The following is a 27793-nucleotide window of genomic DNA, read 5'->3' on the forward strand; positions in this document are numbered from 1 at the left end:
CAAACTTCCAACTTGTTCACATCAAATTCATGGGAGCACTGGTATATAAAAGGAGAAATTATAGATGGTGTTTTTTCTTTTTTTAAATTCCATTTATTTCCCAAATTTCTTTTAATGATTATGCATTATTTTTAAAATAACATTTTAATAAAGGAAGAAAAAGGCAACATGGACAAGCATGACATGTATCACTTTTGTTTGGCTTTTCATGAATAAATGATTTTGGCATACACTGTCTCTCAATGGGGAAAACTTCCTCGGTGTTTCTACAAGGACGTCTTTTCCTTAAGGAATCATAATGGGAAATCATTGGCATAAAAGCGGCCCTTTCACAAAAACACCAGACTCCTTTCTCAATGAACACCTAAGAAATTAAGTTGTATTCAGGGCAGAATAACTTAGTCTCCCAAAAAAATGGAATCTGCCATATTCTTCCTTTGTTTCTGAGGTCCTAGGAACCATGGAGATCACAAACTGAGTACCAGACAGAAGTAATGTTTCAGGAGCTGTGGTCAATTTCTTGTTGAAATGAACTAACCATTTGATGATATGTACAGCTGTATACTTGAGTCTTTTTTAGTTTACTTATAAAGACTAGCAATTTGACCTGTTAAACAGGACTAGTTCAAGTTAAGAAACTAAGGTTGTTGTATATATCTGGAGGCATCTGTTATTCAGCTTATTGTTTGAGTGGGTTTTTGGCACAATGAGGATAAACTTATGTGACCCACTTGAATGGCTAATCTAATAATGTTGACGTGAATTCTGTACTTAGTGAAATGTCAGATGAAAATAACTGATGAATAATTTTTTATATTAAAGGGATGGGAAAAGAACACATGAATTTGTTAATAAAGCACTATGATCGGCAAAAGAAAAAAAAAAGGTCTCTAGTGTACAATTAGTTCATCTGTCATTTTAGGGAAAGTGCTGCATTACTTCAATGTCAGCTAGCAGACCGGCCAGCAGCACAGAAGTAGAATCAACAACAGACTTAGAGGCCGGGTGTGGTGGCTCATGCCTGTAATCCCTGCACTTTGGAAGGCCAAGGCGGGTAGATCCACCTGAGGTCAGGAGTTCAAGACCAGCCTGGCCAACACGGTGAAACCCCGTCTCTACTAAAAATACAAAAATTAGCCAGGCATGGTGGTGGGTGCCTGTATTCCCAGACACTCGGGAGGCTAAGACAGGAGAATCGCTTGAACCTGGGAGGCGGAGGTTGCAGTGAGTTGAGATCACGCTACTGCACTCCACCCTGGGTGACAGAAAAAACTCCATCTCAAAAATAAAATAAAATAAAGACTTAGAAACTCAATTTAATAGATATCCAAAAAATAAAAAGGCAAAAACATTTTTTTAAAAATCTGCAAATATTTGTGGTAATTCAAAGATAAAGTGTATGGTGCAATGAAAGAAAAACACTAAGATATTCTATAATTTAGGAGAAAAGAGCATGGCAACTTGTGTTGATCCTAAAACAGAAATACACGAAGGGCTTTAGAAATCCTTAGTTAAAAAAAAAAAAAAATACATGATCATTCCGGCCCTCAGATTTCTCTGTGAGTATTGTATCCCCCTCCCTAGGCAGCTCTTGAGCAGTTCAAACTTTTATTAGGGGCCGCTCATTTAAATATACATCCTAAAGATAACACTCGCTCAGACACCCAGACTGGATCACTTGAGAAATGATAACACTAATTACAAGAACGAGCCCTAGAGACCTCTCTCTTTCTGAAAATTAATCTGAAGGCAAGTGCAGAAACAGAGGAAAGGAAAATGAAACAGCAGGGTAGGATAAAAACTCTCTGGTAATACTTCTAAAAATTCTGGTTATTGAAGGGGGTGGAGATCCACTTCTTGAAAATCAAAGCTTCCATTCTTTACCTGCAACTTCTTTTCAGAATATATTCTGGGGACCTGGGCAGATTTTGTTGGAAAGTGAACAATGTCATATTAAATGACTTCATATTCACCATGACACAGGCAATTTTCTCCTGATAAAATTTCTTTTATAGAGCTGACCTTTTGGATTCATCTTCTTTGAAAGTTTGGATGGGGGCAGCAATAATCTGCTGATGTGTTGAAGGCCACAGTCCCTTCCTTACCTGTAGTAACAATCTCTCATCGCCAATGACGGCAGCTTGGTTCCAATTAATCACTTCAGAGAATGGCAGCTCCCATCCATTGCTGAGCATCACAGGGACGCAGGCAGCCTAAGCAAAAAAGGGGACGTCGTGAATTTGAGGAAAGCGACAGCAGAAACTGTTCCAATCAGAGGTGAAATCAGTACAATTTCAATGACTGGCATTTTTGACACTGCATGAATCCTGGACTGCCTAGGCCGGAAGGAAAGGAAGCTTTTATGAGTTATCAAGTCACACCAAGGTTGTATGTACCTAGACTAGATTTTCATATTTGCAAGTCTTGCCCTAGAATGCTAAAACCCCATTTCTATTCTAGTATATGGTTTGGCTGACCTTACTTCCGTGGAGACGACTGGCCTTGCTGGAGAAGTTTCTACTGACGTAACAAAAGCTTGCACCAACAAAACTTGAGCATAAAACCAACCTTGAATATAAATGGTCCTGTCAGTGTAACTGCCATAAGTCCGTGGTGCAAGGTGGTTTACCCCAATGTCATGGGCAACAAAGAGCAGAATGGAGCTCAGCATTCCTATGCAGCGTTTTGTAGACTTAACCAGTATAGAGTGTTCACATTTCCCTTGCTCTGCAAACACCTAAAGCAGAACCTTGTTCCCTTCAATGGAGGAGTGATCTAAACCACAGTCATACAAGTTTACTGTCTGTGCCGGGAAATAGCCAGGAAACACTAGGTTAATGACAGAATACTGATTCCAAATAACTCATAATCCAAACCAGAGAACAATTTTTTTTTATGCAACATCCCAGGAGGCTACAAGAACATTCATGATGGCATTCTATGCAGAACGCACACGAGAGCACTTGGAAAAGACATTCCAGAGAGGCAACCTCTTCTGTGGGAGGACATGGCAGAACGATTTGCAGTTGAGCTGGCAGAGATAAGAAGTTATGAAGCACTGCAGCAAAAGCACGGCATGGTGTAGGGCACAGAGGAGGAAAGAACATAGCAGAAAGAGGTCGAGGAATGCAGGATGAGAGAAGGTGAGGGCATGCTTTCTCGTAGCAATCGAAGAAGGCTGGTTATAACTTCCAGATGGGAAACGTAGACGACTGTCTCAAGAGAACAGTGACACCATGCTGGGGATCATTCTCAAAATTTAAAGGAACTGAGAGACAGTGAGGATGCCGGCAGAAGAGACAATTTTGCTTTTAGGGAGTACCACAAATAAAGAGAAAGAGGGCCGGGCGCGGTGGCTCAAGCCTGTAATCCCAGCACTTTGGGAGGCCGAGGCGGGTGGATCACGAGGTCAAGAGATCGAGACCATCCTGGTCAACATGGTGAAACCCCGTTTCTACTAAAAATACAAAAAATTAGCTGGGCATGGTGGTGCGTGCCTGTAATCCCAGCTACTCAGGAGGCTGAGGCAGGAGAATTGCCTGAACCCAGGAGGCGGAGGTTGCGGTGAGCCAAGATCGCGCCATTGCACTCCAGCCTGGGTAACATGAGTGAAACTCTGTCTCAAAAAAAAAAAAAAAAAAAAAAAAAAGAGAAAGAGCTGGGCTGCTTTCTAGAGTCCAGCTAGGCTGCCTGATAGGCCAAGTTGGTAAAGAGATTTGCCTTCTGTTTGCAAACATGACCCGTTTAGTTTCTTACATCTAAAGTTACTAAGTCCCCTCTCCACCCCTCACTTTTCATTTAAAAATGTTTTAGATTCTCTTGAAAATAATTTCAGATCCTTAAGGGAAACCACACTTTCTCTTTAGCTTATCCCAGGAGAGGTGATAATGTTAAATTTACTTAATCTGGCTTCAGTCCTCAGCCCTATTCTAGGAAGGTTCCAGGGCCTCTTACCTGCAAAGCCTCCAGGAATCTGAAGGACCCAAGCCTGCGACCACGAGGAACCAGACAGAAAGTGGCATTGTGCAGCATTTCCCGATAATCATACCTAGAAAGAGAGGAGGAATAATCAGCAAATGAAGACCCGTTGGGAATGTGGGGATGTTGACCATAGGTGGGTGCCCACGTGCGTGAATTTACACAAAGCAACTCAGGAAAGCCACTAGCAGGCAGTGCTCACTTTTCCATTTCAAAGAAGGAGGTTGGGTTACTGCATGAAGAACAAACATGATTCATCATGTTGCACAAAAAAATTAGGATCCCTTTTGCAAGCAGTATATATAAAGACAAGTCTGATCGTTCTGGCAACCATTTGATTTGCCCAGTCCTTGGTCCCAAATCAGATTTTCGAGTCTTGATAAAATATGTTGCCCCATAGGCTTAAAAAGGAAAAAAAAAATACTGCTGCTTCTCCTTCTCCTTTAACAACATGGCATTTAGCAAAACTAAGACTGTATTGTTCCCCATTCCTTCAAAGCCATGCTGTAAAAAACGATCCAGAAAACCTCTATCACAAGCACAAAACAATATTTGTTTTCTCCTTCAAGATGGAGCTTCTACAGTTAACCAAGAACAGTCAGTTACCCAGGAAAAATATTCCTGTTTAAGAATGGCTGACATAACTTACAGGAAAAAGAGGAAGTGAGAGGGAAGGATGCTAGCCTAAGAGAGAGGAAAAAAAGAAAAACGAGAAAAGAAAAGAAGAAAAGAAAAGGAAAAAAAGCCCGGAAATAGTAGGGGGTACAGGAAACTGGTCTACAGAATAGATGAATCAATTTTTTTATTTTACTCAAATTCCATTTAACAGTATTACATTGCTTTTGCATTTTGAAAAAAAATACAAAATACGAATGTTACCTGTCTCCTTACACCAGTGAAGTTTAAAAAAGATAAAATGCATTTCATTTTGTTTACGACTGTTGCTTTTAAAGTGATTGCCATAAACATATTCCTACATAGACAGTTTCAAGTATATTATGAGTTTAAGAAAATTTGAGAAAGTAGAGATGGCTCATGTCCTGTAAAGGCCCTGATTCTTAGAGCCAAGATGAAATCACTCTCATTTTTCAAGAGCTCCCAGTGCTGAGCAGACAGGTGTGACTTTGACAGTAGCATATGTCACCACCATTTTCTGACTCTAATAGTCTAATTTAATCATAGCCTAAAGGCACTGAATTCCTCCCTCTTCTTTTTGGGATATTGGCATATATCTTTATATTTTTAAAGTCCACATCTATTTTTATATTCACATACAAACTAGGCATATGAGAGTAAGCCAATTTTCAATTATAAACCCGTCATTAAGAAGAGACATCATGCAAAGGACCATTTGCTTAAACAAGCGTGTACAACTAATTTGCACAAGAAAAGGTCACCGTGAATGGATTAAGATTATCTCCATTGAGAGTAAAAATTTTCTAAAACCCTTCCTGCATCAATTAAATTGCAAAATAGACATCAAAGTAAAAAAGATTTTTAAAAAGGCATGAATTTAGTTAAATAAAAAAATTATACATTAGATGGTAATGATTTCTTCTTCCTCACCAAACATAGCTGACAAATATCTTCAAGTTCAAATGTTGATAATGTCTGAATCTCTGCCTAATAGATGGAGAGGAGAGAAATGTGCACACACACACACTCTCAGAAAAATATATGCATAAAGTTTAAGCTGATTTTTTTTTAAAAGGTCAAATATACTTCAGACTACAGCAAAGTTTAATAAGTGCCCAGAATAGAAACCCCTGAGGGACTAGCAACGAAGGTCCTACATCCTCATCATTAGCCTACTAAAAATGTAAAACCCTATTAATGTTCTGCACTGTAACAAGTTTCAGAGTTGCTAGTTGCAGAATTTACTTTAGGGAGTGCGTGGAAGAAGAGGAAGGGCAGAAAACTTAGAGGAAAAATTCAAATGACAGTTTTACCGGGTTGCTGACTTTAAAATGGTTATATAGAAGGACTATGTGCTGATATAGCAAGCAAAGGAGTACATCGAAGCTTGTACTCCTGCACACAATAGGTCATATGAGATGTGAGAAGAATACCCTTGGCAGGAGTAGCTGTGAGACTTAACAAAACCCATGAGCTTTCTATCTGTTTCCTCATCTGCAAAATGAACTCGTTGGGCTAGATGACTACAGATTCAGTTTTAATATTTGGTTATTCTTTATCTTATCATTTTTAGGTAAGAAAGAGAAGCATCCTTTGAGACTATCCCACTACTTAGAAGATTTCCATACCATATATATATATATATTTATATATGTATATACATATATATATATAATATATATACACTTGTTTATATGCATATATACAGTACATATAGTATATATATTGTATATATATACACAATATATATATGCTATATATATATAGTACATATATATATACACACACACATATATGGGTATGGAATTGTGCATATATATGTATATATGTGCATATATAATTGTGCATATATATATGTGTATATATGTATATATGCACAATTCCATACCATATATGTGTGTATATATATCTGTTCATATGTATGCAGTGCATGTCTAACATACGTGTGTATTCACATAGAGACACACAGATACATACAGAACATATACACTCATACCTCAGAACAATGGTTTTCATTCAGATTTCTAAGCATACTAAGCCCATAAACCAGCCTCTCTTTTCTGCTCCCTGGACAGTGAGTCTATGAATAACTATCATGTTCTACCTGAAGGAAGAACGATGCCTCTCAAGTGGGCAGACAACGATTCTAGTTTGACCACGTGTTTGGTCCTCTCCCACTCAGTCCATTGTGATGCTCTTTCACACTCCACATCAACCTCCTTGCAGATGCTTAAATCTACTCATTTATTCATTCATTCTCTAAAGAAATGCTGTTTCAGACACTATCCTATTTCAACTGATGGAGTACAGAGAAGGGATTCCCTAGTTGCTGGAGCTATCAAGGCAGCACCTGACAATGAGAAAATGCTGATGAGATGAAAATTTAAGATTTAAACATCTCCTGGGAGTATTTGCATTATAAGAGGAGGTTATGGAAGGCCTGACTTCCAGAAGAAATACGAAGAACTCTGCGGACACTCTCCCCAGCAAAACAACAATTTAGTAACAATTGTAAAAACATTTTAAGTCTCTGCAAATTGTCCTAAGTGCATAACAACGAATAGAGAAACAGTAATTCAAGAAAATCTACCAAATTTTGGCAAGTACCCTGAGAGTCCGTGGCATCTGGGCCCTGACCTGTTCCATGACCAACCCCTACTAGCTCTTACAGGAGCTTTACTCTGGGGGAGTGCAGTCGGGAAGACTGGGCTCCCCATCCCTCCAGCTTCCATCAAGAAAGTGGAAAAAAGGCTACAGAAAGAGAAAATGGGCCTGGTGAGATGGCTCACACCTGTAATCCCAGAACTTTGGGAGGCCGAGGCGGGCAGATCACCGGAAGTCAGGAGTTCAAGACCAGCCTGGCCAACATGGTGAAACCTCATCTCTACTAAAAATACGAAATTAGTCAGGCATAGTGGTGTATACCTGTAATCCAGCTACTCAGGAGGCTCAGGCAGGAGAATTGCTTGAACCCAGGAGGCAGAGGTTGCAGTGACATTGCACTCCAGCCTGAGGAACAAGAGCGAAATTCTGTCTCCAAAAAAAAAAAAAAAGAATGTATTTGCCAATCATATATATGAAAAGGGACTTTCATCTAGAATACATAAAGAACTCTTCTGACTCAATAATAAAAAGACAAATAATCAAATTTTAAAAGAGGCTAAGGATTTGCATAAACGTTTTTCCAAAGAAGACACACAAAGTGCCGATAAACACATGAAAAGATATTCAACATCAATAGTCATTAGGGGGAAGCAAAACAAAATTACAATGAGATACCACTTTACACCCACTGGGACGGCTGTAAGCAAAAAGACAGATGAGAGCAAGGGCTGATGAGGATGCAGAGAGACTGGAACCCTTCATACATTTCTAGCAGGAAGGTAAAATGCAGCCACTTTGGAGAGTAGTTTGGCAGCTCTTTTTCAAACTAAAAATGGGTTTACCATATGACCCAGTAATTGCACTCTTGGGCATGTATCCCAGAGAAATGGAAACTTATTTTCACGCGGAAACTTGTCCACAAATGTTCACAGCAGTTTTGTCTGTAATAACCTCAAACTGGAAGCCACTCAAATGTCCTTCAACGTGTGAATGATTCAACACATTGTGGTACATCCATAGCTTAGAATACTTCTCAGCAATCAAGTGGAACAAACTATTGATACACACGACAACTTCAAGGAAATTATGCTGCATGAAAAATTCACCCTCAAAAGCAAACATTCTGTAGTATTCCTTCTATATGGCATTCATGAACACACATAATTATAGGGGTAAGGAACACTTAGAAGTTGCGGTTGGTTGGGGGTAGGGGAGAAAGACAAGGAGACTTGACAGGTCAAATGGGGAGACACGATGTTTCAAGATGGATTAATTCTCCTTTATGTCTTACATTTAGAAAAGTGAATTACATTATCACACACTACTTAAAAGAAACATATGAGATCCTAAGCAAGAAGGTAAGTAGGTAAGAGAGACAACTAATCCCAGATAATTTGCCGCTCTAATCAATAAATGGTTTTGCTACCCTTTTCAGATGGGCGTTAAGTTCCCCACTGTGTAGGGAAAGGTTGACAAAAGGTGGGGAGGGGTGGGGAAAATAAATATAGATATAAAGGATGACAAAAGGTAGGAGAGTTTTCACAAACTTCTATAAAGAAAAATGCAACAAAAATGGCATGACCTTGAATTTAACCTAGAAACCAGCACCACTCTATGGTCATAATACTTTTATCCTTAAAGCTGTATTGAACAATGTATGGGATGCACCCCATTTAAAGTGGACTATTTTAATGCACAGTTTAAATCCTCCCCCTCTGTATGAAACGCATGTTTGCTGGCAGTCATTCTGTGCAACTGGGAAAGAGATGGGGCACTGTGGCATAGTGCAGGGGTTCTCAACGTGTGTCCTTCCAACCAGCGGCAACATCTGCATCATCTGGGAACTTGGTAGAAATGCAAATTCTCTGCCTCGCCCAAACCCGCTGAATCAGAAACTCTGGGGAAAGAGCCCAGAATTCTGTTTTAACAAGCCCTCCAGATAATTATGATGCACCCTAAATTTTGAGAACCACTGGCACCATAGTTAAGAGCTTAGTAATTAAAAGCTTAGTGGTTAGGCAGCTTTAGACACAGCCACATCTGGGTTCGAATTCCAGCTTTTCAATTTATAAACTGCGTAATCTTGAGAAAGTCATTTAATTTGTTTAATCTTAGTTTCTTGGTTGGCAAAATGGGGATAATACTTATACTGTGAGGATTAAGTGATGCATTTTAACCAAAGCACTAGCATATTATAAGCAAACCATAAAAGGTAGTTATTATCATTAGGACTGAAGGAAGATAACAGAGCATAATGGAAAACATAGCCAGCTTCAAGTTAGAAAACCTGGGCTGAGGAATTTGGGTTCTTGATCTACCACTTCCCGTGTAACCCCTGCAAATCATTCAACTTCTCCAAACCTCAAAGTTGTCTAGATCAAATGAAATCATGTATCTTGAATATAAATGGCAGAGCACTATACAATTGCAAGTTATTATGGCAAATTATACCAGAATAAGAGGGATATAAACATTAAAAGAAAAAAAAAAAAAAAAAAANAAAAAAAAAAAAAACCTAGTAACAATTAAAAAGAATGAAAACTACACCAGATTCCCAAAGACGGAGCCAAGAGACAAATGTGGAATAGACCCTTTAAAGTCAAATGGAAACAGAAGCTGTGAATCACAACAGAACAGCAGCTTCTAATTGAAGGCTTTTGCCTTATTATCAAAAGCTACATAGACAAGAATGTTGCTGGTGCACTGTGCTCACAGGTCTTCCTGTGGTTCCCACAATCTCTCTGTAGCATGCACATTTGCCAAGTGAACCTGCCTTTTGGTAACCAAAGATGATAGGGAAGAAACAAGTGATCCAGCCTCTCATCTCTGAACTACGCAATTCTAGTCTCCCCATGATGTTGTTCCAGTTTGTCTCAAGTATTTATTTATAAAGTAACTTAACATCTACAGCTGATCTATTCCCTCCAGTCCCCATCCTCATAAGTAATTAATCTTTGCTTATACCCAAGTTTGAGTCATATCCCTTAAGAAAAAAATAAAGAAAGAAAATAAAAATAATTTATGGCTGTTGTAGTTCTCTAAAGCGCATGGGGAGAGAAATAAAATTAACATCCTTTGAGCACCTACTTCATTCATTCACCAAGCATTAGTTGAATGTCTACCATGTGTCAGGCACTCTTCAGGGAGCTCACTGTCCAGAAAAACAAAACAAAACAAAACAAAACAAAAAACATGTGTTATCAAATGATGATTATTCAGTGAGGAGAGTGCTAGGGTAGGACATGAGGTAGAGGTGGGGGTTACACAGAGAAGAGAAGCAATGGCCATATATAGAGAGGGAGGCCTCTTGGAGGAAGTGAGGCCCTGAGCTAAGTCTTAGAGGATGAACAAGAAGCAATAAGGCACTGGGATAAGAGGAGGTGATGGAAATTTCTGGGAGTTGAGGTAGTACAGCAGGAACAAAGGCACCGAGGTGAGCGAAACCACCCAGTTTGGTGGGGGGGAAGGTATGGAGGTTCAGGTTGCTGTTTCTGGTGGGTTCCCACTAAGAAGGCTTTGTATGACATCTCCTAGAGCTCAGAGATGATCCCTTGAGGGTGATCAGGGAGTCAAAGAAGGGCTTAAGCAGAAGAATGACATGTTACCAATAGTGTGCTCAGGACTTTATATAACCCAACTTCATAGAGAAGCAATTAAGTTCGGAGACCTCAAAAACCCTTCCAATGCAGGTCACAGCTAGGACGAACCAGCCTCCGTGTTCCAACTCCTGGGTTTCTGATTCTAAAGCCCATTTTCTTTTCATTACATCATATTGCCTCCTTGGTCAGCCCATACAACATGCAGTGTCTAAAACTGACATTTCTTATGAAACCAGGTCTTAAGCAGTTCACCTAGTTTCAAGCATGGGCTATTTGCTGCCAATTTAAAAGGGCTCTTTCTCTCCCACTCAAAACTTCACCCCAGATCGCGACCAGGAGTTGTTTAAGAAGGTACTCTGTCGTTTATTTACTAACCATGTTGCCTTAGACCCTTCCCTGGCCTTTACAGGTTTAGTTTAAAATTTCAATTACTATTATTATTATTACCTTGAAACAAGAGCTTGCTCTGTCACCTAGGCTGGAGTACAGTGGTGAGATCACAGTTCACTGCAGCCCTGACCTCTTGGGCCCAGGCAATCCTCCTGTCTCAGCCTCTTGAGCAGTTGGGACTACAGGCATGTGCCACATGTCAAGTTAATTTTTAAAACTTTTTTTATAGAGATAGGGTCTCTCTTTGTTATTCAGGCTGGTCTTGATCTCTTGGGCTCAAATGATCCTCCTGCCTCAGCCTCTCAAAGTGGTGAGATTACAGGAGTGAGCCACCACATCTGGCCTAAAATTTCAGTTATTTTTGAGAAAACTCTGTAGTTTACAGTATGCAATAGAACAAAATTGGCCCAAGCCAAAGATTTGAACTGAGAAACATACGTAAGTGGGAGCCAATCTTTTAGCTGGAAAATGGGTCCAACTGGCCACTGTTCCATCTCAGTTAGGTGTCTTGAAAACATAGAATATAGAAAAGTATAGTTCCCTGGGGTCTTTGAGAATTCACTGCACTTAAGGAGCCACAGTTTCTCCATGACACCTACTTGCCAGAGTCTTTGTGCACATAAATGAGCTGCTATACGTGCCAATGTCAGGCAAGTACAAATGAGCTATGCAAATGTGCAGTGCTAGGCTCTGGGCCTGGCTGGCCAGGTTGGCTGCACCTTCAGGGATGCTCAGGGTCCTGCAGCAGGAAGGCACTCGCCATTTGGAGGTAGTGCAATTCCTTACCCAGACGGTCCTTTGCCTTGAGCATTGCCTGCTGCTAGAACTGCTGTACCGCTCCCCACCCCAGGCCAGTCATGCCAAGGAGTAGGAATTTAATTCCTTGTGACTCTCCTCAGTCTGAAGCTGCTGATCCCAAGCTGTCCACTTGCAGAGAACCAGTGCACAGCTAAAAACAGGGCCAGGAATTTATATTCACCCTTTCATACTTCTTGGCTTTCCACAGAAGACAGTCTCCCTTTCATGTCCACTTAAAATCAATTTCAACATAGGGAAGGGAGGCAGGTAACATTTTGTGGTCTGGGGCTGAGGAGTGAAATCCCCATTGGAGGCATTCACTGTCACAGCCACAAACTCATGACAGCCTCACAACCACTGGCGATGTGGGGAAACATAAGCCTGCCTATCACAGGGAAGAAGGGGGAGTCAGAGGGTCCTGGAGTCAAAATTCCCACCTGAACACACTGGGCCATAATCTCTTATCAACTCTAAACTCCACCCCCTATCCTTAGGCTAAATATCTACTAACAGTTGAGAATCTTAAACTTAGCCTAAGTGGCAATTGCTACCTGTGTATATTAATGAACACAACATGTACCAGGCGTACCTCATACTTCAAAAGGGGTAAAAAATGACCATTTCAATTCTTGCTCATTAAATAACGGCTCAATGGCTAATACATAAAGGTAGGTATCATAAACATATACGTGTATATGTGTATATATATGTATATATATATGATAGCTATTAATAACAACTTTTAAAAAACTTTTTTTACTTTTAACCTTTTGGAGAGACAGTCTTGCTATGTTGCCCAGGCTGGTTTTGAACTCCTGGCTGCAAGTGATCCTCCCACATCCTTCCCAGTCTCCAGAGTATTGGGATGACAGGCATGAGCCACCAGGCCTGGCCAGATATCAATTATAATAATAATACCCTCACTTACTAAGCATTTCCTGTGGGTGGGGTACTGAGCTGCACAGTCTGTATTCTTTATTATGCCTTATCTTTACAACCATCATGGAGAATAGGTGCTATTGGCCTCAGTTTACAGATGATGAAGTAAAGGGTCAAAGGTTTTGTTGGGTTTGTACAAGGAGGACAGGATCACGACCAGTTCTGTCATCTCTCAACCTGCCTAGGAGGAAAGATTAACAAGGTGCTAGCAGATGAAAATGAGAGACGTTTAATACCTCGTGCCCATGACACTAATCTCAGGAAGCTTTCTGAAAGAGGCAAGGTTTTGCAGCACCAGCTTTTTCTTTTCCTTTTTCCCCTTTGAGCAGAGTCTTGCTCTTCTGCCCAGGCTGGAGTACAGTGGCACGATTTCAGCTCACTGTAACCTCTGCCTCCTGGGTTCAAGCGATTCTCATGCCTCAGCCTCCCAAGTAGCTGGGACTATAGGCGTGTGCCACCACGCTCGCTAACTTTTGTATTTTTACTACAGATGCAGTTTCGCCATGTTGGTCAGGCTGGTTTGAATTCCTGGCCTCAAGTGATCCACCTGCCTCGGCCTCCCAAAGTGCTGGGATTATGGGCGTGAGCCACCGTGCCTGGGCAGCGCCAGCTTTTATACTCAGCAATATCCACTTCTAAAACTCTTCTCAGAGAAATGCAATTCCAAGACACATAGACCTAAATTCTCTGGACAGAAACAAAACGTTTTTGAAAATGCTAAATAAAGGGCTACCTGGGTACATGGCAGGGAGGGGGTGGGGGGAAAGAGAGGGGATTAACAATAAAAGAGCCAGCAGCAGCAGTGACCTCAGATGGATAAATGAGTCTGGAAGAGGCGCGCACAGGCCCAATGGTGATGGGAAGCCTGAGGTCATTATCTTACCATTAACCTTTCATCAGGCTGTAAGCCAATGGAACTGGTTAAGTGGAACGGGGCCAGGAAGTACGGACGGCAGCCCGAGAAGACCAGGAGAGGGGTGGGCGGTGCAGTGTGTCAGTTCTAAGGGTGTCAGCTCCCCACCTAGGACAATCTGAGTCCCAGGAGGCTGGCTGTGGAGGGAGCCCTTCTTCCCTACATGCCCCTCTTTCCTTCCTTCTCTTAACTTCCTCTCCTACTGCCTGGAGGAAGTCCTCCCTGATCCCTGGAGTCTGGGCACCCTGTGCTAACTCTCTCTTGCTTGCTCTGTATTAAGTTGCCCATTTTTCTCATCTTCCTTCCCCTGGATTCCAGGACACAGGAACTTAGTCCTACTTTCTGTTGACCCAACAACTACCTCAAGGCCTTGCCTACCGTAATTACTCAAAAAAAGAGCTGTTAAATGAATGTAAGGTGCTCAGTGTCCACTGATTTGCATTAAAATGTACAGGGGCTACGGAAGCAAAAAGAAGGCAAAGATAAGATGCAAGTCCTTCAATATGGCAATCTCCACTTTAACAAACACATGCCAAACACTTGATTATGCTGGGTTCTTCCAAGGATGAGTTCATTCTTACGCTCACACCAAGCCCAATTTACTTGGGGAATGAAAAATAATGTTATTTATTTAGTCTTCCTTTTGTACATTTTAAAATCCCTTCTCTCTTTTTATTTCTACAGGTCTGGCAGCTTGTTAAAAATGTCATCTTCTCCCTGCACACTGACAACGGTGAGAAATTTGTGTTTCTCCAGCCCTGATAAATAGCATTATTTGTAAATCAAGTTAAATGCATGCACAGTGCTGTTCAAACGGAGCCTTCTCCTGGCCTTCCTCCATGTCTGAACTGAAGAAAGAAAAAAACTCTAGAACCTCCTCATGGCTTCTGCAGTGATGGACCCTGCACTAGTCCAGAAAGCAATGACTCCCCATCCCTGTACAGAAAACTGAGCTCCGACCAATGTTTTGTCCACTTCCTTTCTTGATCCAAGATATCCTTTCCAGCAAGGCCAGCCTGGATCAGGCCTGGGATTAGGGGGATGTTTGGCATTCCTACTGTTCTCACCCCCAGGGCAGCGCTGTGCAGAGGCTGTCCGGTGTCCTGCATTCTTGTCAGTGCTTAATCCTTTCGTCTGGCCCCTGCACTTAAGTGATTATAAAATATCTTGAGAATCCAATGACAGGTTGTAGAACGTCGGCTGGTGCCACCAACCTCAGCTTCCCATTTCTTCTCCCACTGTTGCATCACTAGGCTTTGCCTTGTGACTCTGACAGTCAGGGCCACCTCACTCCTGAGCCTTTGACTGAATACACAAACAACACCTCAGAACTCTGTGGACGCTGACATGGCACATCCTCAAAAAATTCTAGAACACTCAATATAATATGAACGCTGCATGAAGCTAGTTGTCTATGGAAAATTTAATCATTCTTATCTGGGTATGTAAATGCATAAATATATAGATGCATAGGTGTACCCATAGGACATGAAAAATTGGGTTATGGTTGAAGATTTGATGCCACATATTATTGATTTACAGAGTTACTTCTGCATGAAGTTTGGGTCCTTAGAAATTGGAGAGGCTCACAAGTCTAGATTCCTTTGGCAGAAGTATAACAGTGCCCTGGGGAAGATGGTTTGTGGAGCTGAGTCACCTCTCCCTCCTCCTCCTCCAGCTGGCCATGCTTCCCACAATTTCCTTGAGAAGCAGACAAAGCTAGCTAGCTCCTTGGCAGCCTCATTCTGGGAAGAGGCTATAGGACAGAGAAAATTTAAGCACCAGATTGAGGAGAGGGGGACCAGATGGCCCAAAGGATGCCTTCGTGCCCTGATATTTACTCACTGGACAAAGCCCCTGCATGTCAGGTCACTGAGCACTGGGAAGCCACGATGTAAGAGGCCTCCAGGAGCTGCCCATTCAGGGATTTTGCAATTCAGTGGCAACCAGAGTCTCCTGACACCCCTCTTCCTATACCTGCTTAATCCCATTCCTCCTTCAGCTCAAGTGGGCATGAACAGAGCAACGGAAACCGTACTCTGGTTCTTACTAGTTTTTAAACAGAATGGGTTCAGTTGTATCTTTCTACAGTCCATATTCTAGAGAGCAGCCAAAGACACCTTTCAAATGCCACCCCCAGTCTGAGCACCCTCCAATGACTCCTCCTGGCACTTAGAATAACACTCACGCTGAACACCCTGGCTGACTAGGTCCCATGAGAACTGGCCTCCACCCACATCTCTGACTGCCCCATCCTCAGTCACCATCCACAGCTACAAAGTCCTGCTCTCAATTTCTCGACAGAGTATACGAACTTCCATCTCCTACACTTGTGCTTGCTGCACCCTCAGCCTGGAATTCTTCAGGATCTCTCTCAAGCTGCCTATAAGCATTCAAATATCCCCTCTTCACAGAGGCCAGCACAGACCAGCCCGGGCTCCTGGAACTCACTTTCTTTCTCTTGCCTTGTTTCATCTCTGTCCTGGCAGCATTTACCAAGGTCAGAACTCACGCATGCATTTGCTTTACTGGCTTACAGTCTTTCTTCCCAAATGTAGTGTATACTCCATGAGAGAAAGAGCCTTCGTGTTCTTATTTAACACTGTGACTCCAGACCCTGTACGGTGCCTGGCCCACAGGAATCTTTTAGGGAATATTTGTTGAACCTATGTAAGATTATTCAACACTCACCCCATTCCTCATGGGTTTATAAAGCCCAGGTCATAAAGTGTCCAAGCTGCTGGCAATGTTTGCAAGGATAATCCATATGACAAGTTTCTAAAAGGATACAGAGAAGTTTTCTTTCATCTTCGTTTTATACAACGCTAGCCTTCTCTCTAGTTAATGGTATGATTCGTCAACCTCTCCAAATGCCATCTACGATGAAAGCAAGAGCCCATTAAAAATGTCTGGAGAAGAAATTTCTTAAAGAAGGAACATGTTTAGAGGTGTTTATGTAAAGTGATACAATGAAACCCTGCACAAACTAATAACTAAAGCATTTATGAATATTAGGAAGGGCGAGGCCAGAATTTTCTTGGAACAGTTTTTGTACATATGAGGTAAAATGGAGATGTCAAAGGCCTGGCATTGGTATGTTTCTTTTGCCTCTTCTTTGACTCCCAAATTGTTACGGCATATACCCCAAATCCATCTAGTGCTTCAGAAGTACAGATCATTTTCCAAAAGAGGCATCTGGAATAGCTAATTTGTTACCAAGGCTGGTGATTAAACACACATGATACCATGGGGCTGCATGGCCGGCCATGAGCCCCAGTTTTCCACTGTGTTAGGTTTCAGCTATTAACTAATCAGTCTGTTTTCAGACTATGAACTTGTAATGTAGATGGTTCAGAACTCTCGGCTACGGGGCCCTTAAAGGGAGAGCATTTCTGTCACATGGAATGTCTTGTTGCTTGGTTTCCATTAAGGTATCTTGGCTTTTAAATAAACTGTCAAGTAAAACTTGGCATCAAAACACAAAGTGAGTAACTTCCTTTGTGGCGTCGCTGACAGCTCCGCTGTGTGTCACATAGATAGCTGCTAAGAGTCAGCTCCAAAGGCAATTGCAGCCTCTTTGGAAGGATGCCTGTATCACAAGCCGCCTTCCATGGGATTAAGGCTAGGCAAAATTTAGGGATAATCTTTATGGAAAGTTAACCCAGCAACGGCCAATCGACCATATCCTTCTCCACAAGTGTTGGTTTCGGAATTATAAAAGTTTTGGAGGTGCGAAAACATAATTGGAAAACTTTCTTTCCCTGCTTAAAGGGCTAATTGATTTCACAGGTGTTTAATTATCATTTGCTGTGAGATAATACCTTGTAGTGCCATAAAAAATGGATTTAATTTTCGAGTGCTTGCAAAACCACTGCCAAAGCCAAGTCAGAGCTAAAGCTAGATAACTATTCTATAAATCAAACACACTGCCTCCTTTCTTTGAAATTTTTAATACTTGGGGATAATGATATCTGACAACCTTGAAACTAACATGAAAAGGATTTTTCTGCCAAGTGCCAAAAGTCAACCATTGGAGCATTTCAGGCAGTTTGGTTCATTAACAGTGACTCAGGCAGCCTCAGGACCCTGCCTGCAGGCTTCCAAAACATCCCAAGGGTAAAAGCACTGGTGTGTGTCAAGACACAGTATTACCTACCAAGATCAAATGGTCATGTATCCAATAAGGTCTCCACAAAAACAGAAATAAAACCCAAACCACCCTTAGCACGAAAAACTGCCTGGAAACAACTGTAACTCTCTAAGCTCAAACTAAGAGTCCAGGAACTTGGAAAGTAGAGATGTTTCAACTTGATCAAGGGATACTTTCCTAGCTTATGCTTAAGGCACAACACTTGTGCTTTCTGTAATAACAAGGGAGGGAATCATAAAATCAAACAAATGTTAACAGCTGGAAGGCACCACAAAGATCATCGAATCCAAATATCCAGATGAAAAAAAGCAGCCAGGAGAGGTCAAGTAACTTACCCAAGATATCACCAGGGGCAGAACCAAGATAAAAAGAATAATTCTGAGTGAGCAGAGAAAGGAAAAGATAGCTTGAAAATAGATTTAGAGTCCCATTCTCACCCAAAATCTAAAAATATAAGGAGGAATTTTTTAAAAGACAAAAAAAAAAGTGAGGTTTCATTCTGTAAGAGGAGTGGCTATTTCTTCAACGGAGCCCAGTTTCCACAGAAGTGCTCAAGCTGCTTTAAATAACTGCATGGGGGTTTTAGTTGGTGCCACGTTTCGAGTTTTTTTTTTTCTCTCCAACTTTTATTCAGAAGCTGCTGAAATTCTCACATGTTCCATTAGATTAAGTGTGCTTAAATGATTTAAGAAAGCAGTGTCATTTAGCTGGACACACACACACACACACACACACACACTCTCTCTCTCTCTCTCTCTCTCTCTCTCTCTCTCTCTCTCTCTATTTAATGTATTTAATGCCTGTGTATAGAGGGTATACACACCCCAAACCACTGTATGACAAAGATTTTCTGGCAGTTCAGGTTGGGCTTCACAGTGCTGGATAAGATATTATACAGTAAGATTCAGTATAATTGGTGCCATTCTTGGACATTGTATTTGGGTCCTGGTAGTAAAAGTCTGGGCCAAACCCCTGTGGGCTGAAAGGACGGGGACAATGTGGGCCCCAGTATAGTCTGAAAAGGGTTGGAATGGAAGGACATCCATAGGGACAGGCTTGGCATTGCAATAGAAGCTCCTTCAATGAATAAAAATGGTGGTAATAATTCTAGCTAACATTTACCGAGAATTTATTACATGCCCAACTCTCTGCAAAGCACTTTATGTCCATTTGGCCATTTGCTCTTCCAACAAGCCTGTGAAGTAAGTAGCGTTATATCTCACATTTTGTAGTAGAGGAAATTGAGTTTTACACCTAATTTGTCTAAATTCACTTAATAAACAGGTGGGTGGGATTTGAATTGAGGTTTTCTGACTTCAGGGCCCAAGTTATTGTACACAATTGCACACTGCCTCCTTTCCATAATGCTTTTTGGAGATGTCCCACTGGCTAAGTGAGCCCTGTCATGAGGGACACCATGAGAAACACCATGAAATGCACTGGACTAATTTATGTCTTCTAACCAAAGATGTGCCTGGCATTGGGAGAGAGCTTCTATGTGGCTCTGGATCAGAGCTGATATCGCCCCCAGTGTCAGCCCCATCTCACACATTACTAACAGTTCCTGAGGACTAGATAGAGCAAGTAAGAAATAAATCCCTGTTCATTTGCTATATTTAACTCAGTCAGGAACATCAATGGAACAAAGAAACTTCAAGCCCTCTTCCTAAGACTTTATGATTCTTAGTTTCCCAATCCGTTGTGAGGCTTTGGTACCAGGACCCACAATATGATTTTTAGTTCCCTAATAAGCTCGTAAAGTCTCTGCTATGTGTGCAGGTCTTTCAGCCATATGGAAAAAATTGGGAGGAGACATAAAACAAATGCTGTAGGAGACAATGGCATTCCATCCATCCGTCCATCCATACATCTATCCATCCATCCATCCATCCATTTACCAGTAGTACTTAGCATGTACCTACTAAGCACCAGGCATTCTATTGTCAGGATACAATAGTGAGCAACATAAAAAATCCTGTTCCTTTACCTTTCAGAATTACAGAATACACTGTCTTGTGGGGGGAGACGGATATAAATAATCATATAATAATATCAACAGGTATGGTAGTTCCAAGGAGAGATTGATGGTTCTGTGAGAGCACATGGGAGAGGAACTTGACCTAGTCAGGAGGTGGGGACTAAGCTGAAACCTAAGAGCTAAGTACCCAGCAGGACTGCGGTTCAGAATGTGGTGCTTTGAGGAGTGTTGAGAGGAGATGCAAAAATCATCAAGAAATTTAAAGTACATTTGGGAATACAAAGTGCACATGCCATAATTAGTCATCTCCAAAAGTCCAAAGCATTTTGCTGTGATGTAGACTAAATACGTAGGACGGTTTGCAAAACAAAGGTTAGGACTCCATGCTGCCTGGAAAAATGAGTGTGATTCAAGACTGGATGTCTGAGGCTGGGGGCGGTGGCTCATGCCTGTGATCCCAGCACTTGGGGAGGCTGAGGAGGGCAGATCACTTGAGGTCAGGAGTTCGAGACTGGCCTGGCCAACATGGTGAAATCCCCTATCTACTAAAAATACAAAAATTAGCTGGGCATGGTGGCGTGTACCTGTAATCCCAGCTACTTGGAAGGCTGAGGCAGGACAATCACGTGTCTGGATCAATAAGTACTTTCATTCAGTTAAACACATTGATCATATCAGAGCATTCCAGATTCCACATACCTGCTAACCAATAACTAAGGCAGCAGACGTTAACCCATGATACAGATAGTAAAGCTGTGGCAGAAAAGAGCCTTGACAACTTGATTAGAGTTAATGAAAGATACTTAAAATTGTTCTAGTTCATTTTATCTGCTCTTCCCCAGAGACCTGCCAACTCACCTATTTTAGCACTTATTTATAAGCCCCTTTCCTATTGCCACAAAATTCTACGGGCTCTGTAGATATGGTGCAGAGTCCCTAAATAATTACATTTTCATGGTAATTAAAAGCCGAATTCCCTAACTCCCTAAATGCTATGAGCAGCTTGAATGCCTGTGTTTTGTCCTAACACTGAACGTCTCCAGGGTGAAGGAAAGCCATGATAGAAAATACTAAAATTACTTAATTGCAGAAAAAGGCAGCCTTATGATGAAGTGGCAGTGACGGCACTGCTGGGACGGCACACCTAGGGGAGGAAGCTGCTCACGGGAGAAGCGCCCAGGAGCCCTCCCCTGTGCCCTTCCCCAGGTACTGATGACTGTGAGGCCTGAGTCCAGGTCCTGCAGGCCAGAAGAAGCCCTGTGATGGCATCTTTCTGCTATGGTGACAACCCCTTCCTGCTGACTGTAACAGTTGTTAAGGTAAGAGAGGTAAATGAGGGAATTTCAATTATTAAGGTATTGGTTTCTATTGGAGCTGGGAACAAAGGAAAAGCCACAACTGGGCTTCATCCAGCAAAGACACTATTTTTATCCATCTGCCTCCTAGACTAATTTAGGGATTACAGGACCTAATCAAGAACCTCTGAGGCAGCAAAGTGAAGATCATATTGTGAGGGGAGACCAGGCCAAACCATCACCACCTTTATCTTTTAAGGCTTCCTGTTTTTCTCTTAGGAAAAAAACAGGAAGAAAAAATTGGGGTGGGTAGAGAAGAGATACACACACACACACATACACACACTTAAAGACCACAAAATACATTTTTCAATCTTTTTTTTTTTTTTGTGACAGAGTTTAGTTTTTATTGCCCAAGCTGGAGAGCAATGGCAATGGCGTGATCTCGGCTCACCGTGATCTCAGCTCACCACAACCTCCGCCTCCTGGGTTCAAGTGATTCTCCTGCTTCAGCCTCCCAAGTAGCTGGAATTACAGGCACGCACCACCACACCTGGCTAATTTTTTTCTGTAGAGACAGGGTTTCTCCATGTTGGTTAGGCTGGCTCGAACTCCTGACCTCAGGTGATCCACCTGTCTCGGCTTCCCAAAGTGCTGGGATTGCAGGCGTGAGCCAACACGCCCGGCCCATTTTTCATTCATTTAAATGAAAGTCCTACATGAAGAAGAAAGCTGCTGGTAGGTGTTAAAGGAAAGGCTTGTTGCTAATAATACAAAATATGTTTATAAAATAATACCTTAACATGTAGAAGTAACAATAACGATCCTGATGATATAATAGCCACACTATTGAGAGCACGCTCACTTGCTGAGCACTATGCTAATTATATACAGTACCACATTCTAAGTGTCACAATCTGTAACATTAATACTATGGTCCCATTTCACAGCTGCACAACAAGGCTGACAGAGGTGTGATAATTTTCTCAGAATTATATAGCCAGAGCAGCATAACTAGAACCTGAACATAGCCCTCTGAACCTGAAGTACATGCTGCTGAACTTCACTTGCATTTTTTATCAGTAGTTTTGATACCATATGGAGAAACAGATATAAATGAAATCTTTCAAAGCAGTGAGCATGAAAAGATTCTGGTGCCCACTGCAATAAGTAATTCAAATTATAAACTACTAAACCTTAAAACATAGAACTTAAAATGTCAGCTATGCTGACATTAAAATGGCTTGTTTATAGGTTTTCTGATTGCTGTATTCTGGATAAGATAATGTACTCATATCCTCTCTCCCCTCTGCTTTGATAGGATGCTAAGCACATGTAAAGCTGTCAGAAATCATCCTGAACCTAAAAAACCAAACTAAGTAGCAGGTCAGCTCAGTTCAGTTGCCACTATGAAATTCTCTAATTGTAAATATGGGCATAGCTTCGCTTTACTGCACTTTGCAAATCTTGAGTTTTTGTTTTCATTTTTTAACAGATTGAAGGTCTGTGGCAACCTGACGTTAAGCAAGCCTATCAGCACCATTTTTCCAACAGCATGTGCTCAGTTCCTGTCTCTGTATCATGTTTTGGTAACTCTCAGGATATTTCAAAACTTTTCATTGTTATTGTATCTGTCGGGGTGATCTGTGATCACTGCTCTTTGATATGTTACTACTGTAATTGTGTTGGGATATCATCAAAACTCACCCATATTAAGACAGTGAACTTGAAAAATGTGCGAGTTCTGACTACTCTACCAACCAGCCATTTCCTCATTCTCATTCTCATTCTCTCTCTCTCTCTCTCTCTCTCTTTATATATATATATATATATATCTCATTGGGCCTCCTTGTTCCCTGAGACACAACAATATTGACATTAGGCCAATTAATAACCCTACAATGGTCTATAAGTGTTCAAGTGAAAGGAAGAGTTACACATCTCTCACTTTAAATCAAAGGCTAGAGATAATTAAACTTAGTGAAGAAGGCATGTTGAAAGGCAACGACAGGTTGAAAGCTATGCCTCTCATGCCAAAGGGCCAAGTCAGGAATGCAAAGGAAAAGTTCTTGAAGGAAATTAAAAGGGCTATTGCAGTGAACACATGAATGATAAGAGGGAGACACGGTTTTATTGCTGATTTGGAAAAAGTTTTAGTGGTCTGCCTAGAAAAACAAACATCCACAACGTCACCGTAAGCCAAAGCATAATCCAGAGTAATGCTTCTTCAATTTTACGATGACTGAGAGAAGTGTGAAAACTGCAGAAGAAAAGTTTGAATCTAGTAGAGGTGGGTTCATGAGGCTTTAAAAAAAGAAGCCTTTTCCATAACATAATAGTGCAAGGTGAAGCAGCAAGTACTTATCTGGAAGCTATAGCAAGTTATCCATAAGATCACTGATGCGGTGGCTACGCAAAACAACAGACATGCAATGTAAATGAAACAGCCTTATGCTGGAAGAAGATGCCTTTTACAACTTTCACAGTTAGAGAAGTCAATGACTGGTGTAAAAGCTTCAAAGGGCAGGTTGACTCATGCAACTGGTGATTTGAGGTTGAAGCCAATGCTCATTTACCATTCCAAAAATCCTGGGACCCATCAGAATTAACTTAAAACCTGTCTCTATAGCTTTAAAGCTAAATCTACTCTGCCTGCGATCTATAGATAAATGGAAAAACAAAGCCTAGATGACAGCACATCTGTTTATGGCATGGTTAACTGAATATTTTAAGCCTACTGTTGAGACCTATTGCTTAGAAAGAAATTTCTTTCAAAGTATTGCTGTTCATTGACAAGGCACCTCGTTACCCAAGAGCTCTAATGGAGATGTATAAGATTAATGTTGTTTTCATGCCTGCTACCACAACATCCATTCTGCAGACCATAGATCAAGAAGTAATTTTGGGGCCAGGCACAGTAGCTTATGCTTGTAATCCCAGCAATTTGAGGTTAAAGTGGGAGGATTGCTTGAGGCCAGGAGTTCAAGACCAACCTGAGTAACATAGCAAGACCTCATGTCTACAAAAAAAATTCAGCCAGACTTGGCATGGTGGCTCACACCTATAATCCAAGCACTTTGAAAGGCCATGGCACAAGGATTGCTTGAGCCCAGGAGTTCAAGACCAGTTTGGGCAACATGGCAAGACTCTCAAAAAAACAACAACAACAACAAAAAAAAAACGTTCCACATGGTAGCATGTCCCTGTAGTCCCAGGTACTCAGGAAGCTGAGGCAGGGGGGTCACTTGAGACCAGGAGTTTGTGGCTACAGTGAGCTATGACAGCACCACTACACTCCAGCTTGGGCAACAGAACTAAACTGATTGAAAAAAAAAGTAATTTTAACTTTCAAGTATTGTTAATTTAAAAATACATTTTGTAAGGCTATACTTGTCACAGACAGTGATTCCTCTGATGGATCTGGGCAAAGTCAGATGAAAACCTTTTGGAAAGGATTCACCATTCTAGATACCACAAAGAACATTCATGATTCATGAGAGGAGGTCAAAACATCAACATTAACAGGAATTTGGAAGAAGTGGACTCCAACTTTCACAGATGACTTTCAGGGGTTCAAGACTTCAGAAGAAGTCACTGCAGACATGGTAGAACTAGCAAGAGATCTAGAATTAGAAGTGGGGCCTGAAGATGTGACTGAATTGCAGCAATCTTATGATATAACTTGAATGGATGAGGGATTGCTTCTTACGGATGAGCAAACAGTGCTTTCTTGAGATGGAATCTACTCCTGATGAAGATGGTTTGAACATTGTTGGAATAACAAAGGACTTAGAATATTACATAACCTTAGCTGACAAAGCAGTGGCAGGGGTTGAGAGGACTGACTCCAACTTTGAAAGAAGATCTACTGTATGTAAAATGCTATCAAACGGCATTGAATTCTACAGAGAAGTCTTTCATGAAAGGAAGAGTCAATCATTGCAGCAAACTCCAGTGTGGTCTTATTTTAAGAAATTGCCACGGCTACCCCCACTTTCGGCAACCACCACCTGTTCAGCCAGCACCCATCAACAAGGCAAGACCCTTCACCAGCAAAATGATTATGACTCACCAAAGGCTCAGACAATCACAAGTACTTTTTTTTAGCAGTATTTTTAAATTAAGGTATATATATTGAGGGTTTTTTTAGACATGTTATTTCATACCTAATAGACTACACTATAGTATAAACATAACTTTTATATGCACTAGAAACCAGAAAAAAACCATGTGAATTGTTTTATGGTGCTCTTTGTTTTGTTTTCACAGTCTGGAACCAAACACACAATATCTCTGAAGTGTGTCTTGTAACTCAGTGTTCAAATATAGAGGCACAAAACCCAACCACTAGTTCAAAACCTTCCCTTTGGGAGGCTGAGTGGAGACTGTAGAATAAAAATGAGGAAGAATAAGTCAGAAACTACACAATATATATGTATTTTTAAAAGAAGAAAACAATAATTGAGAGATGGTTTCACGATCTTTGCATTACTGCTGATTTGGAAATCTGGAGAGTGTGCTATGGGTTGGGGGGAGATTCTTTTAGATGGATACGTTAGGTGAATCCTTGTAGAGCAGTTAAAGATAAAACACACAACTGAATGCACGTTCATGGTGTATACAACTATATTGCCTCTGGGTTGTTCTATCATAAGCAAGAGCCAGAAGAAAAATATTCAACAATGAAATGTGTCCAGTAAACTTATTATTCTGAGATATTACTGTCTATTATGTTATTTTGGAAGCTTTTGGGTTTTACTAAACATATATTTTGATTATATGCATATACATACAATTCAACATGTTTTTGATGTAAAAAGTGTCCATCACTGAATGACTGGATTAAATAAATTGTGGTATGTATGTATATACCATGGGATACTAGCTCAGCCACGCACACACAAAAAATGAAAATGAGGCTGGGTATAGTGGCTCACACCTGCAATCCCAGCACTCTGGGAGGTCAAGGTGGACAGATCATGTGAGGTCAGAAGTTTGAGACCAGCCTGGTCAACATGGTAAAAGCCCGACTCTACTAAAAACACAAAAATTAGCCAGCGTGTTGGCGGATGCCTGTAATCCCAGCTACCGGGGAGGCTGAGGCAGGAGAATCGCTTCAACCCAGGAGGTGGAGGTTGCAATGAGCCGAGATCATGCTACTGCACTCCAGCCTACGCAACAGAGCAAGACTCTGTCTAAAATAAAATAAAATAAAATCATGGCTTTTGTAGCAACATGGCTAGAATCGGAGGCTATTATCCTAAGTGAAATAACTCAAAAACAGAAAGCCAAAAACTACATATTCTCACTTAGAAGTGGGAGCTCAACAATGGGTATACATGGATGTACAGAGTAAAAGAAGAGACACTTGAGACTCCTCAAGATGGGAGGGTCGAAGGGGAATGAGGGAAGAAATCTACCTATTGGGTACAATGTCCACTATTCAGGTGACGGGCAAACTGCAAGCCCAGGCTTTGCCACTAGGCAATATGTTCATGTAAGACAACTGCACTTGTGCCCCTTAAATTTATTTCAAATAATTGGTGATTCAGTATGTCCTCTGTAAAGGAACTATGTCCTTTGCCTCTATCTGCAGCTGCAAATCGGAGAATCACAAGCAGTATCCTTCTTGCAGATATATTTGGTTTAGTCCCTACTGAATCTAAACATTTTTCTTAAATTAATTGCCAACATTTTCAAATCATGAGATTTCACACCAAAATCCAGATTTCAGGCATCTCATGAAAAATGGGAAGATCTGCCAGCACTGGCCCTGCTGTACTCCCTCATGGCAAATTAGCAGAAGCGGAGATGGCTTGATTCATTCATTACATCACTTACCTGGTCCCTGTAGGCATCTGAGTTAGTAACCCCTGGTCTGAAGGTAAAGGGGCTAATGGTCAGATACAACTCATCTCAGATGCTGCAAGCAGCTGTCTTAGTCCAAATAAGCAGCTGTCATTAGTCCAAGTAAGGACTAATGATGTGACTTTAATATGAAATGTTTTATGTGGACTCTAAAATTATCCAAACTTGACACAGGACATTTTGAGCTCCTTTCCAAACTGTCTGGCCCTCATCTGTACACTGGAACTATTACTCTGCTGAGTCCTCATGGAGACATACCTTTCAATGAGACCACAGACATCTGCATTCCCAGCATAACAACAGCTAAAAAGCAGCAGAATGTCAGAAAGGCTACCCACTTAGCCCTGGGCTGACAGGCCCCACTAAGCATCCTTTGCTAAGTCCGTTTACTAGCTAATTCATAATTTACACAAGGCATTCAGACATGGAGGCTAAGACATAAAACATTTATCAACACAGGGACCAGTTTGTCATTTTAAAATAATTATGTTTCTTTAAGTAAACCGATAAAGTCTATCTTCTCCAATTTACTTCTTGAGACTTGTAGGCAATTTACGGCCCTCTTTTTGGGGGTATGTATGAAAGGAGAGCATGAAATGTGACTTGCTCCCTGAAGTTTTTATCTTTTCTTTTTCTTTTTTTTTT

At 41.2% G+C, this 27793-nt stretch overlaps 1 protein-coding gene across 1 annotated transcript in view; it reads right to left on the minus strand.

Moving 5' to 3' along the window:
• EXT1 (exostosin glycosyltransferase 1) overlaps positions 1-27793 on the minus strand; it is a 314862-nt gene that overhangs the window by 34780 nt on the left and 252289 nt on the right. The window contains exons 2-3 of the mRNA XM_017530683.2: positions 3955-4048; positions 2106-2213 (exon numbers count right to left, since the gene is read on the minus strand). Coding sequence (XP_017386172.1) covers positions 2106-2213; positions 3955-4048 — 202 coding nt within the window. The remainder of the gene's footprint in view (positions 1-2105; positions 2214-3954; positions 4049-27793) is intronic.

Source organism: Cebus imitator, unplaced genomic scaffold (genome assembly GCF_001604975.1).
Source record: "Cebus imitator isolate Cc_AM_T3 unplaced genomic scaffold, Cebus_imitator-1.0 Scaffold68, whole genome shotgun sequence".
Classification (NCBI taxonomy): domain Eukaryota; kingdom Metazoa; phylum Chordata; class Mammalia; order Primates; family Cebidae; genus Cebus; species Cebus imitator.